Genomic DNA, 16222 nt, shown 5'->3' on the forward strand with positions numbered 1-16222 from the left:
GTCATTAGGTTTCATGCGAATCTGATGGTAGCCTGAGTGTAAATTTAGTTTGGAAAATATTGAAGCATTCTTTAGTTCATCGAGTAAACCTTCGATGATGGGAATTGGAAACTTATCTTTGATGGTTAAGGCATTAAGTTGACGATAGTCAACATAGAAACGCCATGCCCCATCTTTCTTTTTGACAAGTAGGATAGGGGATGCATATGGGCTTTGGCTTGGTCGGATTAGGGACTGCTGTAACATTTCCTTCACCATCTTTTCAATTTCGGTTTTCTGGTGAGGGGGGTGTCGGTATGAGCGAATGTTAACAGGTAGGGGTGGTAATACGGGTTGGCGGGTCGTAATCGTGTCGTGTCGAGACACACGTATAACACGTATCAGGCTAACCTGAACACGACACGTTTATTAAACGTGTAACATGACTCGATTCGTTTAATTAAATGTGTCGTGTCGTGTCATGTCACCTGTTAACCTGTTTAATTTAAACGGGTTGTGCTGTGTCACCTATTAACCCGTCCAACCCGTTTACCTGTAACATGTAAAAACCTATTGAATGCATAAAAAAACCTATTCAATACACATACAAAATTTTATTCACGCACAAACAAATAATTTAACCTATCAACATAATTTATATTTAACCTGTCAACATACATATATAACATATTAATAACAAACTCTAATAAAATCCCACATTTTGTCATCCATGCAATAAAAAAATTAATCCAAATCTCCAAATACAATAATCCAAATCCCAAATACAATCATCTAACTCTCCTCAACATATAAAAATCAAACATTTGTTTTTCATCAATTATGTATCACGCATTCAAATGATAGAATTAGAACATTGAGTGGATGGCATGCTGGTAGTCTCTTTAGAATCCAGTTGTACAATATCTTCAGTAAGATCATTAATCTTAATTTCACATCCTGCAAAAATAATATTCATGCCATTAATAATAATTAACATAATTAAACAAAGTAGAAGATAAAAATAACTATTACCCGTTTCTCCAAATAACCAGTCTCTTGTGCAAATGAGTGCCTCCACTACTTCAGGTTTAAGAGAACTGCGATATTGGTCAAGAACTCGACCACCAATGCTAAAAGCAGACTCAGAGGCAACTATAGATACAAGGATACTCAAAATATCACGAGTCATGGAAGCAAGTTTAGGATATCGAAACTGATGTCCTTTCCAATAGGCTAAAATATCCAAGTCTACATTCCTATCCACCCCTGGTTTATCCAAATATTGCTCAAGATGTGACTTTTGCAAAGAAGTAGCAATCACCGTACTTTGATAATTATCAAATTCCTAGCAATTTAAAACATAAGAACAATTATTTAAAAAATTATTACTATTATATGTAAATTAAAATAAAGGTGCACAAATAATAAATTACCTTAAATAACTCCCAAGCACTATTTTTAATTGATGGTTGGTTGAAATCTTGAAGGTTAGAAACTGGACTTGAATACGCTGATGAAGATGCAATTGGTTTGACATACTCATTGTAAAGAACAAATAATTTTTCACGCACTTTCCTGAACTGTGGTGAGTTATTACCATAAATTTTTTTATAGCTCCAATCAACAAATTGAATTTTGTATCGAGGGTCTAGTATCACAGTAATGGCTAAGACCATACTAAACTCAAACCAATATTTCTCAAACTTTACCATCATTATAGCAGCCATTTTTTTCAAGTACTCATCATCTGAAGCCAAATAATTATGCAAAGTCACATAAGCCATAAAGATCGAGAGAAAGTATAAGTTAGCTGTAGGATACTTTGTCCTTGAAAACAAACATGTAATATCATAAAAGACAGACAAGAAGTTGCTGACTTTCTCAATTCTATCCCATTCACTTGAAGATGGACAACTCTTATAATTGGAATCACTTAGTTGTAAGTGACAAAAGACACGACGATAGAAAAGAGCACTCTCAAGCATCAGAAAAGTAGAGTTTCATCTTGTTGGAACATCCTGTCTCAAACCCTTTTTAGAACTCAAGGACAACAAGTTCACACATTCCAAAAAATTTTGCTTTCTAACTTGAGATCCTTTAACATACTTGATACTCTCTCTTATTTTGTGAATAGATTCATCTATATTTTTCAATCCATCTTGCACAATTAAATTCAAAACATGAGCACAACACCTAAGATGAAAAAATTCACCTCCACATAGCAGTGATTTTCTTGTATTCAGTTGATCTTTCAACAAACCAATGAAAACATCATTCGATGAAGCATTGCCCAGAGTAACACAAAATGTTTTATTATCTATTCCCCAATCAACTAAAATAGTATAGAATTTTTCACTCAATGCTACACCATTATGTGGAGGCGGCATGAAACAAAAATTCAACACTTTTTTTCGCAAAACCCAATCATTATCAACATAATGGGCAGTCACGGCCAAATACCCATCAGTAGCAATTGAGGTCCACAAATCAACAATCAAACAAATTCTTCCCATTCTTTTCTCAAGCATGCATTTAAGTTTATCGTTTTCCTTTTATACATCTTAAGCAAATCAGACCTTAATGTATTTCTAGATATAAGTTTAGCATTAGGATTGAGGTAAGAACAAAATGCTCTAATACCAGCATACTCAACAAAAGACAATGGCAAATCATGCATAACAATGGCAGCCAAAACCAACTCTCTAAATTTATCATGATCAAATCTCGCAGACCTCATAAACAAATCTTGACCTAATAATAATTGCCCAATATCAAAAGTATCTTTTCTAACACAACCTGGAATATGACGCTTGAGATTACCTGTCCCATATTTGCTATCACAAATGAATGAAGCACCACATTTTTTGCATTTGCACCTTTGCTTCCCATCCACAGTTTTTTTTTTTTGGAATGTGTGAACTTGTTGTCCTTGAGTTCTAAAAAGGGTTTGAGACAGGATGTTCCAACAAGATGGAACTCTACTTTTCTGATGCTTGAGAGTGTTCTTTTCTATCGTCGTGTCTTTTGTCACTTACAACTAAGTGATTCCAATTATAAGAGTTGTCCATCTTCAAGTGAATGGGATAGAATTGAGAAAGTCAGCAACTTCTTGTCCGTCTTTTATGATATTACATGTTTGTTTTCAGGGACAAAATATCCTACAACTAACTTATACTTTCCCTCGATCTTTATGGCTTATGTGACTTTGCATAATTATTTAGCTTCGGATGATGAGTACTTGAAAAATATGGCTGCTATGATGATGGTAAAGTTTGAGAAATATTGGTATGAGTTTAGTATGGTCTTAGCCATTGCTGTGATACTAGACCCTCGATACAAAATTCAATTTGTTGATTGGAGATATAAAAAAATTTATGGTGATAACTCACCACAGTTTAGGAAAGTGCGTGAGAAATTATTTGTTCTTTACAACGAGTATGTCAAACCAATTGCATCTTCATCAGCGTATTCAAGTCCAGTTTCTAACCTTCAAGATTTCAACCAACCATCAATTAAAAATAGTGCTCGGGAGTTATTTAAGGTAATTTATTATTTGTAGACCTTTATTTTAATTTACATATAATAGTAATAATTTTTTAAATAATTGTTCTTATGTTTTAAATTGCTAGGAATTTGATAATTATCAAAGTACGGTGATTGCTACTTCTTTGCAAAAGTCACATCTTGAGCAATATTTGGATGAATCAGGAGTGGATAGGAATGTAGACTTGGATATTTTAGCCTATTGGAAAGCACATCAGTTTCGATATCCTGAACTTGCTTCCATGGCTCGTGATATTTTGAGTATCCTTGTATCTACAGTTGCCTCTGAGTCTGCTTTTAGCATTGGTGGTCGAGTTCTTGATCAATATCGCAGTTCTCTTAAACCTAAAGTAGTGGAGGCACTCATTTGCACAAGAGACTGGTTATTTGGAGAAATGGGTAATAGTTATTTTTATCTTCTACTTTTTGTTTAATTATGTTATTTATTATTAATGGCATGAATATTATTTTTGTTGGATGTGAAATTAAGATTAATGATCTTATTGAAGATATTGTACAATTGGATTCTAAAGAGACTACCAGCATGCCATCCACTGAATGTTCTAATTCTATCATTTGAATGCGTGATACATAATTGATGAAAAACAAATGTTTGATTTTTATATGTTGAGGAGAGTTAGATGACTGTATTTGGGATTTGGATTAATTTTTTTATTGCATGGATGATAAAATGTGGGTTTTATTAGAGTTTGTTATTAATATGTTATATATGTATGTTGACAGGTTAAATATAAATTATGTTGATAGGTTAAATTATTTGTTTGTGCGTGAATAAAATTTTGTATGTGTATTGAATAGGTTTTTTTATGCATTCAATAGGTTTTTACATGTTACAGGTAAACGGGTTGGACGGTTTAATAGGTGACACAGCACGACCCGTTTAAATTAAACTGGTTAAACAGGTGACACGACACGACACGTTTAATTAAACGGGTCAGGTCGTGTTACATGTTTAATAAACGTGTCATATTTGGGTTTAAGGATTTTGACACGATTATTAAACAGGTCGTGTTCGGGTTAGTCTGATACGTGTTATACGTATGTCTCAACACGACACGATTATGATCCGCTAACCCGTATTGCCACCCCTAGTTCTAGCACATTTCCTCCCTGGCCTACCGATTGGCTGCCAGGTGCAGTCACTATCACCCCCCTTGCTCTAGGGTTCACCCTGCCCAATTCTCTTCCATATCCTCTCAACATTGGCATCACCGTTCCCCCATTAGCTCCTCTAGTTTGCTGCCGTTGTTTCTTCATGATCGCTTCTACCATGATCTCCTATAGTCTTGCATTCTCTGTTGCCTCCTCTATGGTTTTCGGCCTCAACATCTTGACTATAGGTTGAAGCTCTTCGTTCAACCCACTTAAGAAACTTGAGACAAAATATGCTTCGGATAAATAGGAGTTCAGGGTGACCATAATCGATCTCAGCTCCTCGAATCGTGCTTGATAGGCCTGCACACTTCCTTCTTGTCTTAATTTGTTGAATTCTTCTACTACATCCTTCCTATTTCTGTCCCCGAACCTTTCGCACAATTTGTCCGCGAATTCTCCCCACGGACAATCTCCTCTATTTTGTGACCAACCTTGGTACGAGGCATCCCCCGAGTCATTGAGATATGCGGCGCCCAAGGGTACCCTTCGTTCCCTCGGTATATTGTACCATTCAAACATCCTTTCACATCTTCTAACCCACTATTGCGGGTTACTTCCATCAAATACGAGAATCTCCATTTTAGGCATAGGGAACCCCGATTGATTATGGATAACCGGCCCTCCTCACCCAAATTCTACATCTACATCCTCTTCCACTCTTGGTGCTATCCCAAACTCAGCGACCCCAGTATTTTCGTTTTGTCCTCAAACCCCAGTCAGGACTGGTTCTGTCCTTTCCCTTGGTGGAAAATCAGGTGATAGACTTACCTGGTTTTGGCGTGTAAACATCACCATGAAGCTCTGCAACTGCTCGCGTATCTGGTTTCCCACTTCATCCCTGATTCCATCCAACCTCCTCTCTAAATTGCTGAGAGACGTATTCACCCTTCGGTCCGTCGTCGTGATTGCTTCATGGTTGCGGTTGGATCCAATTTCTAGTAGTTCCACCCGAGCTTGTAGATCGGTTACCGTCGCATGGAATTGCTACACCTAAGACTCGAAGTTTTTCATTCGAGTTCCTTCCCCCATCTACGTCTTCCGCCCAGAATGAGCTCTGATACCAAATTTGTCAGACCTTAGCGAATTTGACAATGAGTTCCAGAGAATTTGAAGAATTCTCTGGAAGGAAGAAGATAGAAATCGAGAAGGAGAGGGAAGAAAGAGAGGGAGAGAATGTAAGAAAGAATTCAGAATGGGTTTTGATTCAAATTCCACATGCTCCATACAGTTTGTGTGGTCCTTTATATAGGACGGATACTGCGTGTCTATTCCCGCCATTGTGAGTTATTTACATAAGTGTCCTTCTAGAAGTAACTACATAACTACCTACCCATGCGCATGTGATGTTGGCCACTTGCATGACTTATTCCCTAGCTAGTGACTTATACCCTGACAATGTGCTGCTTAATTCTTTCTTATTGCCTCCCCACTTCCTCCCCCTCTACTTTCTAGAAGCTTTTGTATTTTTTGAACAATTCAAGTGGCATGCTTGGTTCATTTGTGACAATCATGAACGTACAGATTCAAGTATGAGAGTGCCTACTTTGTGCAAATCATGCCCTAATATGGTTCACTCCTTGTAAGACCTTAATGGAATATGAATCTATGCTTCATGTGCGAGTTTAATTCTCTCTTACTGTTGTTCACTCTTAATTGTCCCCTTAATTTTCAGTTGAAGGAGTGCCATTGCTGGGTCCACTGGGGAAAATACTAGACTAGGCAATTATGAAAATACAATTTCAATCATCAGTGCTGTCACTTTGTTTAAACAATGCTAAATGTGGTGTTTGCATATGTGATCCACCCTTGTGACATCCTCAATTAGACTTGGGTTCTTCCTTAGACTGTATCTGATACACCTGCTCCAATTCTCGTATCTCTATTTATTCCTGAATATGAAGTTGGATGTTCATTCCATTCTCACTGATATTGTCCTCACCACCTACCAGGGGCGGATTTAGGGAGGGGGGCAGGCACGCCCCCCCCCCCCCCCCGATTCAGCCTCCCCCAGATTTGCAAGGCAAATCTGGCCCATTTGGGGGGAGGAGGGCTGAAATGGCTTATGGATCTGGGGCCAGCCCTCCCCCAAATCTGCTCCTAGATCCGCCCCTGCCACCTACTGTTCTCTTGAAATGGTAGCCAGCCATAGCCTCCCCTTCCCCACCTGCCAATCTCCCCTCCCATTCCATTGGCCACCACCTGTCTCACCCTACCATCCCTTAATTCTCTCACTCTCCCAACCACCACCTTATCCTCCACTGTATTGGGAATTAGCTCTTCCCATCCTTAGCGTTATGGATTCCTTGGAAGATCTTCACCATGAAGTAAATCATTTTCTCCAGACTCATTTCTTAATTATTTTCTTTAGTTATGGATTTGTCTATAGAAAATGGAGCAAAGGTTAAATGCAAAATGGAAGGGAGAAGTTATTAGACTTGCAATCTAACTGAGAAATGGGAATTTTGTGATGATTCTTTGATGGGAATTCTGTGTGCCTGAATTGTGAAGTTTTATATAAGACATAATACACATATATGTATTGCCTATAAAATAATGTATACATGCACATATAATTTGTTAATATGAGCATTTGCTGATTATATACATCTTTCTCTCTCCCCATCCTCCTCTCTTCTTGTTGGAAGGAGAATTTGTTTGTTATCTTTTTTTGGTTTTATTTTTGCTGTTATTGTTATCATCATTCTTGTTTTTCCCCCCTTTTTGAGTTGAGGGTTGGGAAGGAGGTTTATAGCTTTGAGAATAAACTGCAGAACCTGTATATTTTGTTGACAAAAAATGAGTTCCATAAGCTAGATTATTTTCTTAATTTCTGAAAATCTATTCTTTTTTCTTGTGAAAGCAGTTTTTTGCTTCCTTACTTTTTGGTAGGTGGTTTTATACCTCAAAAAATTCAATAAATTTGCATGCATCCCTTATTTTTATTTGATGTTGTCTCCAGTTCGCTTTTATAGTGCTCACTCTCAAATTCTCATCCATTTGTGCTCTGCCTATACTTGCTGCAGAATAGAATTGGAGCAGATATTATCATGGCTCTCGATGATGTTGTGAGAACCACTATTACTGGGCCGCGAATTGAAGAGGCTATGTATCGCACTCTTCGTTGGATAGACAGGTGTATTGCCGGTAAGCATATTTAATAAGAATTGTTCACAATCCTCTCAAATATGCATCCAGGGTCTTAACCTAAAATTCCTGACTGATGCTGATAAATGCAATCTGTGTTGAAGCAAGTTCTGTCCAATGACATTAGCCAATGCCCCAAGCAAGAGGATTGTTCTTAAATATTAGGATTTCAGATTGCAGCACCATAATATATATTATATATATTTTATGAAAACTTCCACAATATCAACTATGCGATAGAACATGACCATATCAATTATTTGCATTAACTGCCATCTCATGAAACTTTTCCATACGAAGATGGTGCTGGAACTTTATCTCATCTTTCCTTGCTATAGGGTTGTGCTAAGAAGGGCATTTGGCATAAAATTTTGCACATTGTTCTTTTGCTGACTTTTTATAAGTTGATTGATATTATGAATATTGTGCCATTAACCCTAACTTGGTTAGGATAAGGTGTAGTTGATGATATGAAACCTTTCCCTTAGAGGTACAGTTTGGGGTTAGTTTGGAGGTTTCCTTTATAATTATAAGCTCACTAGATTAAACAGTGTGTTTTTTGGTAAATGTAACATGCTGAAAATGTTTTGTCAGGGTGTACTGATCCAAAGAGATATTAAGTCAACATTACTGTATCAAGACTATAGGACATTACTGTATCAAGACTATAGGACTCGAGGAACAAAATAATAAAAAGTAGGGAGAATTCCTAAACTGCATCTTTGATGAGTAATTTCATGGCTTAATTTGTTGGCATGTCACATTGAATTTCCATTGTCTGATTTTGAATGTTGATTTGTTCACAATGTCTTTCTTATTTGGTTTTGGTTTGCTTGCTTTTAAATTTTAATTCGTATTAAACACTTCTCTTTTTATTTGATTTTAACAGCTCATGAGAGACCAGACGAGCAAAATTTATTTGGCATCGTACAGGGTGGCTTAGACCCTGTATTAAGGTGAATTTCAATTTGTATGTAATCTTCCTCCTGCTACTTAGTCTCGCAACACTTTTCTTTGAATTAAGTTCTTATGTGTTGCTTAGTCTTAATCAGGGATATTTGCGTCAAGGGTTTGGTGGAAAGGAATTTACCTGGGTATGTTAATGGGTTTCCTTTAGCTGCTACTGATGATTTCATGATAAAATTATGCCACTTCCATTATTTTAATTGAATATTTATTAGCTGTCAAAAATGATGAGAAGCTGTTTATTCTTATCAACTCATTTTGTTGATTATTTTGGAAATTTTTTCATAATCCTGTGGGCATGTTGTTATGCTGGGAGGTGTTCGAATCTATGTTGCAAATTAAAATGGTAGGCAGACCTATTGAGGTGGAACAGTTTGAAATTTGCCGAGTAGTGAAGAGAGAATGAAGAATATTGGGAAGAGAAGAAGGAAGAACCAAGAGAGATAAAGAGAGAAGAGAAGAGAGAGAAACCAGGGAGAGAATCATAAATTGTATTCAAATCATCAAAGGCGCTAATTTCTGAACACATTCCTGTTCCTATTTGTAGGCTGAAGTCCAATCCTAACTAAAATATAATTAACCTAACTACAATTATCTTCACAAAATAAATGAAAGAAAAAGCTAACTACCAGATAAAATTCTAAAATTCAAACTCAAAACATTAAAATTTGATAATCCTTATTCCTTATCACTATGGCTAGAAGTGTACCTGTCTCTATTCTTTTTATTTATTTATTTCTTAAGTTTTCCTTTTATTATTTGTTTTTGGGTGCAAGAAAGAGGTGTTAAGCAATATGTTTAGATCTATGCAGGTTTCTATGTTCATTAGATATTACTTTCTAGTCTCAATTTCACATTCTCTCTACTGCAAATCTTATTTTGCACCAAATAATGCTAAATTAAGGATGCATGGAAAGCTAGAATTCATGTAGCTGACCTCACATAGTCGGATAAATGTTTGGTATGTTGTTGTTTTTAAGGAATTATTACTGGTATTGAAGCTAGATTTGGCTTGTTAATTAAAGATTGGAAGTTCTTAGTTGTGCAATTTAGTTACTTGCCAATTTATTTCATTTGAGGCATTGCTAAGATTATTTTTGTATTTTCATTTGAGGCATTAGTAATATTATTTCTTAGTCATGTTAAACATGCCATTTTTGTGGCATTGCTAAGGTTATTTTTTTGCCATTTTAGCTCTCCTTAGTTTCTACCACAAATTTTGTTTTGATAATCTAACACTTTATTTCTATTTTTTTCCCTGTCTTTTTGCACATTAAGCTTTATTTGTACAACTTGAATTAAACTTTTAGCTAACAAATGTCTGGCTATAAAAGTAAGTTCAGAGCATTGGGACTTGGAAAAGTTTCCTGCAGCGACTTAAAACTTCTTGCCCTATCTGTATTTTGTGTAGATAAGTAAGCATTGAACTGTATATAGTTGTTCTTGGTCCTGTTTTGCCTTGTTATTTTCTCTCTCATCTTTAGCCTGTGAACTTTCTTGCATATTGGATGGGGACAGTGATCAAGGGATTGAAATAACTGAGTTTACTTCTGTGACAGCTATGCTATTGGTGGTCTTGCAGGCGGTGAAGATAAAGATTCATTTTGGCGTGTTGTTGCTCAGTGTACTGCTGCACTGCCAGAGGATAAACCGAGATATGTTATGGTAGTTATATTTTACGCTTCGATTTAGTTTCCGATATTGTGGGACTTGTTATTTCCCCCCATATTTCTAACATATAGATATCATAATATACTACTATTTCCCCAGGGTGTTGGCTATCCACTGGATATTGTAGTATGCAGTGCTTTGGGTGCTGACATGTATGACTGTGTCTATCCTACCCGAACAGCTCGATTTGGCACTGCTCTTATACCTGAGGTTATGACTTCTTCTTGCTAATACACATTTAGTTATTTAAAATTTTCCTTTTACACTAAGATTGAGATCTGAAGCTACACAAAGCAAATTCACACCACACAAATTGTCTCTAGTCTTATTGGTCAAGGCAGACCTCCAAGTGCTCTATGGTCTCCAAGACTTACAAGATTATTTGAATGCCCTCAAATGGTACTCTAATTCAGCCTAGGCTAGGAGCAGAGCTGAGGGACCGTTGGGAGATAAGGACCAAAACTAACCAAAATATGGAACAAAATAGACCAATCAATTTCGGTAAATAAGCAGTAAATCTCCCTTGTTTGTAAGAATTAGTGGGGAAGCAAAATATGTAAGTAAATATCATATCTCAGCAAGTAAATCATTCACACACACACACACACACAATTTTTAACGTGGAAAACCTTTTCAAATCGAAGAGTAAAAACCATGGGACCAAAGGTCCATCAAAGAAGCTCCATTATAATCAAAAGATTCTCACAAATATTCGTCTCAAACCTTACAAAAGGAGCACCAAAATAATTCCACCAAAGAGTGAATCAATATCAACAATCAACAAGAGAACATAGAAGATAAGAGAAGAGATCACCAAATAAAGGCTTCTGTTTTGACTGGATATAGTATATTTGCACCATCTAGATCCAAGAACAATGAGTCTAAAAGATCCTGCCCAAAATTTCAGATCGATCGACCTTAGATCACTTCAGATTGGCAAAATGGTCACGAGTGCAAAGCAATAGCCACCTGTGAGAACCTTTTTTCTCCTAAAACTGAAACTTATGTTCAGACCAGAAATACTATGTCTACAGAACTCAAAAAGCCAATCTCACCGTTCAGACTCAAGAATTACGAGTCTGGAATATCTAGTCCAAAAATCATGTTGATCAAACCACAGATCACTTCAGACCGTCAGTTCGATCACAGCTGTGTAGATCTGTAACAATCTGAAAGAAACTGCTACTCTTCCTTCATTTTTCTCCCACTTTTTGGTTCTTTTTCTCTCACTCTAACCCTAGTTATAGCACTAATGATACTATATATAGCACAAACAAAGGGCAAAATAATGGACTTGAATAATCAGCTTCTGTCCACCAATGGGCTTCTCACAGTAGAAGCCAAACTTGGGATTTTTTTCCACAGAGGAAGGGAAGCCCACCTCAACAAATCTCCCCCTCCCGACTATGTGGAGGTGATTGTCAAGTCCTTGAATTAGGACTTGGCAATTCAGTAATTCCGATTGAGAAAAGAGAGAGAAAAGGTGAATTAGAATAGAGAGATTGGGAAGGTTAAGAGAGAAAAGGATTTATTCATCAATCAATCGGTAGCAACCCCATGTGCCGTAGGTCTCCTTATTAATAAGACCTCTAGCTATACAATGCTTCTTCTAACCTCCTGACCGTTTCCTCATACTGTTACAACAGCCTCTCCGCCTCCTAACTTGCCCAATAGTTTAATAGAGGTAGAGATTACAAAATAACTCCCAGGATCATGACAGTGATCACTATCCAAGTGATCTTTCAACAAATCTCAAACTTCCATCTTGGTAATGCTTTTTGTCAACATATTTGCACCATTATCATATGTATGGATCTTTACAAGTTCAAGCAACTTAACCTCCAAACCATTATGTATCCAATGATACCTCACATCAATGTGTTTGGATCTAGAATGAAAGGTTGGATTCTTGCCAAATGAATAGTGCTTTGGCTATCACAAACTAGCACATACCTTTCTTGGATAAAGCCAATCTCTTGTATAAACTTTTTCATCCAAATCAACTCCTTACATGCTTTGATCGTTGCAATAAATTTTGCCTTTGTAGTAGACGATGCAATGCACTTTTGCAACCTGGATTGCCATGCCACTACTCCCCCTACGAAAGTGATCAAATAGCTTGAAATAGACTTTCTTGAGTCAACATCCCTAGCTAAATCTGAATCTGTATAACCAGTAAGAATGGGCTTCTCACTCCCAAAGCAAAGCTTCAAATTGGAAGTGCCATAGAGATATCTCATGAGTTATATCTGGCCTTGTACATACCGTTGCATACGTCAAACTACCTACTTCTGAAGCATAAGGGACCATAAGGAACTCCCTGCATCTTTTTCATTTGAAGGACCTTGTTCAATGCTCAATTTAAAGTGTGCAGCAAGAGGAGCGCTTATTGCTTTAGCTTTGTCCATTCGGAACCTCAGAAGAACTTCCTCAATGTACTTCTCTTGGGATAACAACAACTTGGTTTTTTGATCTTGAATGATTCTCATTCCTAGAATTTGCTTTGCTGGCCCCAAGACTTTTGTGGCAAAAGACTTGCTTAACTCTTTCTTCAACATGTCTATCTTAGAAGCATTTTGGCTAACAATAAGTTTTGGTAGATAGGGACAAATAGACCAATCAATTTTGTGTAAATCAGCAATAAATCTCCCTTGTTTGTAAGAATCAACGAGGAAGCTACCAAAATTGATTGGTCTGTTTTGTTAAATCAGCATGGACCTGACTTATTTAGCATGGATTGTCAGATTATTGGTAAATCAGCAATAAGAATATATGAGGAAGCTACCAAAATTTATTTGTCTATTTTGTTAAATCAGCATGGGCCTGACTTATATAGCATGGATTGTCAGATTATTGGTAAATCAGCAATAAACAAAGGAGATTTATTGCTGATTTACCAAAATTGATTGGTCTATTTTGTTCCATGTTTTGGTAAGTTTTGGTCCCTATCTACCAACGGGGACTTCCTCAGGTTTGGTGCCAAGATATGGGATTTCCAAGTGAGTTGATGGTCTGCAGTACCTCAGGGGATATGTGGTTTAGTTAGAGTTAAGATTTCTTTGAGACACTTTTTCCTTCTTGAGGGACATGTGCTTCCTTGATGGACAAGCCTTGACCAGTCCAACGGAGAGATCTCCACATAAAGACTCCCAAGTTATGGCTGTGGAAAGTCACTCCAAGTTGCCACGGAACAGGGGGCAGACCTCAGCTGCCCCGGGCAACACTGACAATGAACCACCTGTCTCTCTTTTGTTTGATTTATGACAAGGATATTAGTAGTAATTGTCATGACCCCAAGGGCATTAGTAGTAATTGTTATTTTGTTTGTATTTCCCATTATTTGTATTTGCCCTTAGTTATACCTTAGGCTGTGTAGTGTGATACTTCAGTGTTGTTAATAACTGCATGGATATAACAGCCTATAAATAGGCTGTAGAATAGAGAATAACCAACTAATGATTGAATGAAACCAAACCTGTTTTCCCTCTCAATTCTTCTCTCCCTCTCTGTCGTCTGAACCTTCCCTCTTTTCTTCTCATTTTCTCCCTCTTTATGTTCTGTCTTCCCCCTCCCTTCTGTTCTGTAGAATAGAGAATAACCAACTAATGATTGAATGAAACCAAATCTGTTTTCCCTCTCAATTCTTCTCTCCCTCTCTGTCGTCTGAACCTTCCCTCTTTTCTTCTCATTTTCTCCCTCTTTATGTTCTGTCTTCCCCCTCCCTTCTGTTCTTTCTTCCTCAATTTCCTCCAAATCCCATTCTAAACCCTAGGAAAACCTAGGGCCGTGACACCAACCTCTTTTCTTGGGTTGCCTTAGCCCTGTCCCTGTCAGTTCTATTGTTTTCTTGTCATCTCAGTGTTCATCTTACTTCCTAGGAGGCCTACTACTTGTCCATTGGAGATTGCTCTGTCTGCACTTGTCTACTAACCATGCAAAGGAGTGAGATAGAACTCCCTTTTCTTAAAGAATTCAGTTTCAGGATGGCAGGCAATTCTTTTCTTGTTTGCAAAATTCTTCTAAACTGTCCATGTCACCATTCTCTGTGTTTTCAGTCTTCAAAAGAACTTGTATCTTTCAGATTGGATCACTATTGTTGGGTCAAGTTAAATAAGTCTCAGTACCCTGCTTCATTGATGTGTTTGGTTTTGATATATTAAAGCTGTAAGCAAATTTAAATTTTCAGGTGGGTTCTTTGAATCTGAGAAAAGTAACAAGAATGTAATGACTAAAATGCCCTATTGTGTATGTAAGGAGGAAAATGAAGGTGGGCCTTTTGGGGTTTATATGCTGACTACCTAAACAAAATACACAAAAAAGCCCGTACGTAATCTTGTCATAAAGGTCGGTCTTTTGGGGTTTGTATGCTGAATACCTAATTAAAATGCATGAAGAAGCCTTTAAGGTAATCTTTGTTTAACTTGGGAACGTTTATTTATTTTTTTCCATGGACATGATAGCACAAGACTATTAACTTGAAAATCACTCCCTTTTATTGTGCTAATATGAAGATTTTCATGCAGGGCGTTCTGAAGCTCAAGCACAGAGCCATGGCTGATGACCCCCGTCCTATTGATCCTACATGCACGTGCATGGTATTCCCAATTTGGAAGTCTTATTGCTTTACATTTTCATTGGTGTTTTGTCTCTCTTTTTTCATTTTGTGACATACTCACTATAGGTTTGCAAAACTTATTCGAGGGCATACATACATTGCCTTGTGACAAAAGATGCTATGGGATCTCAGCTTCTCTCATATCACAACTTGTATTACATGATGAAGGTACTGATTCAAAAACTTTGTACAAGTGTATAAAATTTTCTTTGGTTTTTTATATATTGATGGAATGTACAACTATTCCAATCATTGCAGCTTAGCGGAGATCTGCACACATCTATTGTAGAAGGATGGTTTCCTGAGTATGTCTGCTCGTTTTTTTTTTTGTTCATTGTCACTTTTTATTTTTCTCATTTTTGCTTCTTAACTGGTTACTTCTTCTGTGTAAAACCTTATGTTGATGTGTACATCCTCTGGAATCAGTTTTGAACTTGTATAGCCCTGACATTTTTAGACGGCTTCTCTTCCCCTGCAGGTTTGTGTGCGACTTCCTACAGAAAATGGTATGCTGCATGTCCCATTATGTCTATTTATTTTACTTGTCACCTAGTACATTAATAAATGTGTTGTGCTATTCTTTTGTCCTGCATTGTGGGCATATTGTGCAGCCTGATAATTTCTCTGGCAATTATAGTTTGTCAGATGATGATGATGTTTGGGTTCCTTATCATAGTTCCACGCCGTTGTTTTAAACTTCTGTTTTGTTATTTGTTCATATATTTCTTTGGCTTGAGCAGTGTTTCATTAACAATGCTCTTCATTGTTATTTTCTTTATCATGATTGAAATAGTTGCACTATTTCCCTGCTCTTTTATTTGTAATTGACATAGGCTGTGATATCTCTATGATACCATTGACACAAAACCTATTATATTATTGTGAAACCATTCTCCATAATCCAACTACTACTAGTTTGATTTTATATGCCTAGAGAACAACTCTACATTTCTCTGAAGATATGACTATGGATTTAGATAGTTGAAAAGCTAGAATTCATATAATCGATCTCCCCTAGTGGGATTTCAGGCCTTTTGGATTCTTGTTCGTTGTTGCAGAACAACTTTACATTTCTATTCATAATATTGATAGGACATACCTAAAGGGATTTCAGACTTATGTTACTTA

The 16222-nt window shown here is 36.9% G+C and overlaps 1 protein-coding gene across 2 annotated transcripts in view; it reads left to right on the top strand.

Annotated features, from left to right (window-relative positions):
• Positions 1 to 16222, top strand: part of LOC127807678 (uncharacterized) — a 40389-nt gene that overhangs the window by 23546 nt on the left and 621 nt on the right. Inside the window, exons 7-15 of one of the 2 annotated variants that reach the window (XM_052345714.1) lie at positions 7722 to 7842; positions 8732 to 8798; positions 8895 to 8936; positions 10368 to 10473; positions 10579 to 10689; positions 15003 to 15074; positions 15161 to 15262; positions 15353 to 15399; positions 15573 to 15600. In XM_052345714.1, the coding sequence (XP_052201674.1) occupies positions 7722 to 7842; positions 8732 to 8798; positions 8895 to 8936; positions 10368 to 10473; positions 10579 to 10689; positions 15003 to 15074; positions 15161 to 15262; positions 15353 to 15399; positions 15573 to 15600 (696 nt within the window). The remainder of the gene's footprint in view (positions 1 to 7721; positions 7843 to 8731; positions 8799 to 8894; positions 8937 to 10367; positions 10474 to 10578; positions 10690 to 15002; positions 15075 to 15160; positions 15263 to 15352; positions 15400 to 15572; positions 15601 to 16222) is intronic. The other variant, XM_052345715.1, reaches the window with a different exon arrangement.

This window comes from Diospyros lotus, chromosome 8 (genome assembly GCF_014633365.1).
Source record: "Diospyros lotus cultivar Yz01 chromosome 8, ASM1463336v1, whole genome shotgun sequence".
NCBI classification, from domain to species: Eukaryota; Viridiplantae; Streptophyta; class Magnoliopsida; order Ericales; family Ebenaceae; genus Diospyros; species Diospyros lotus.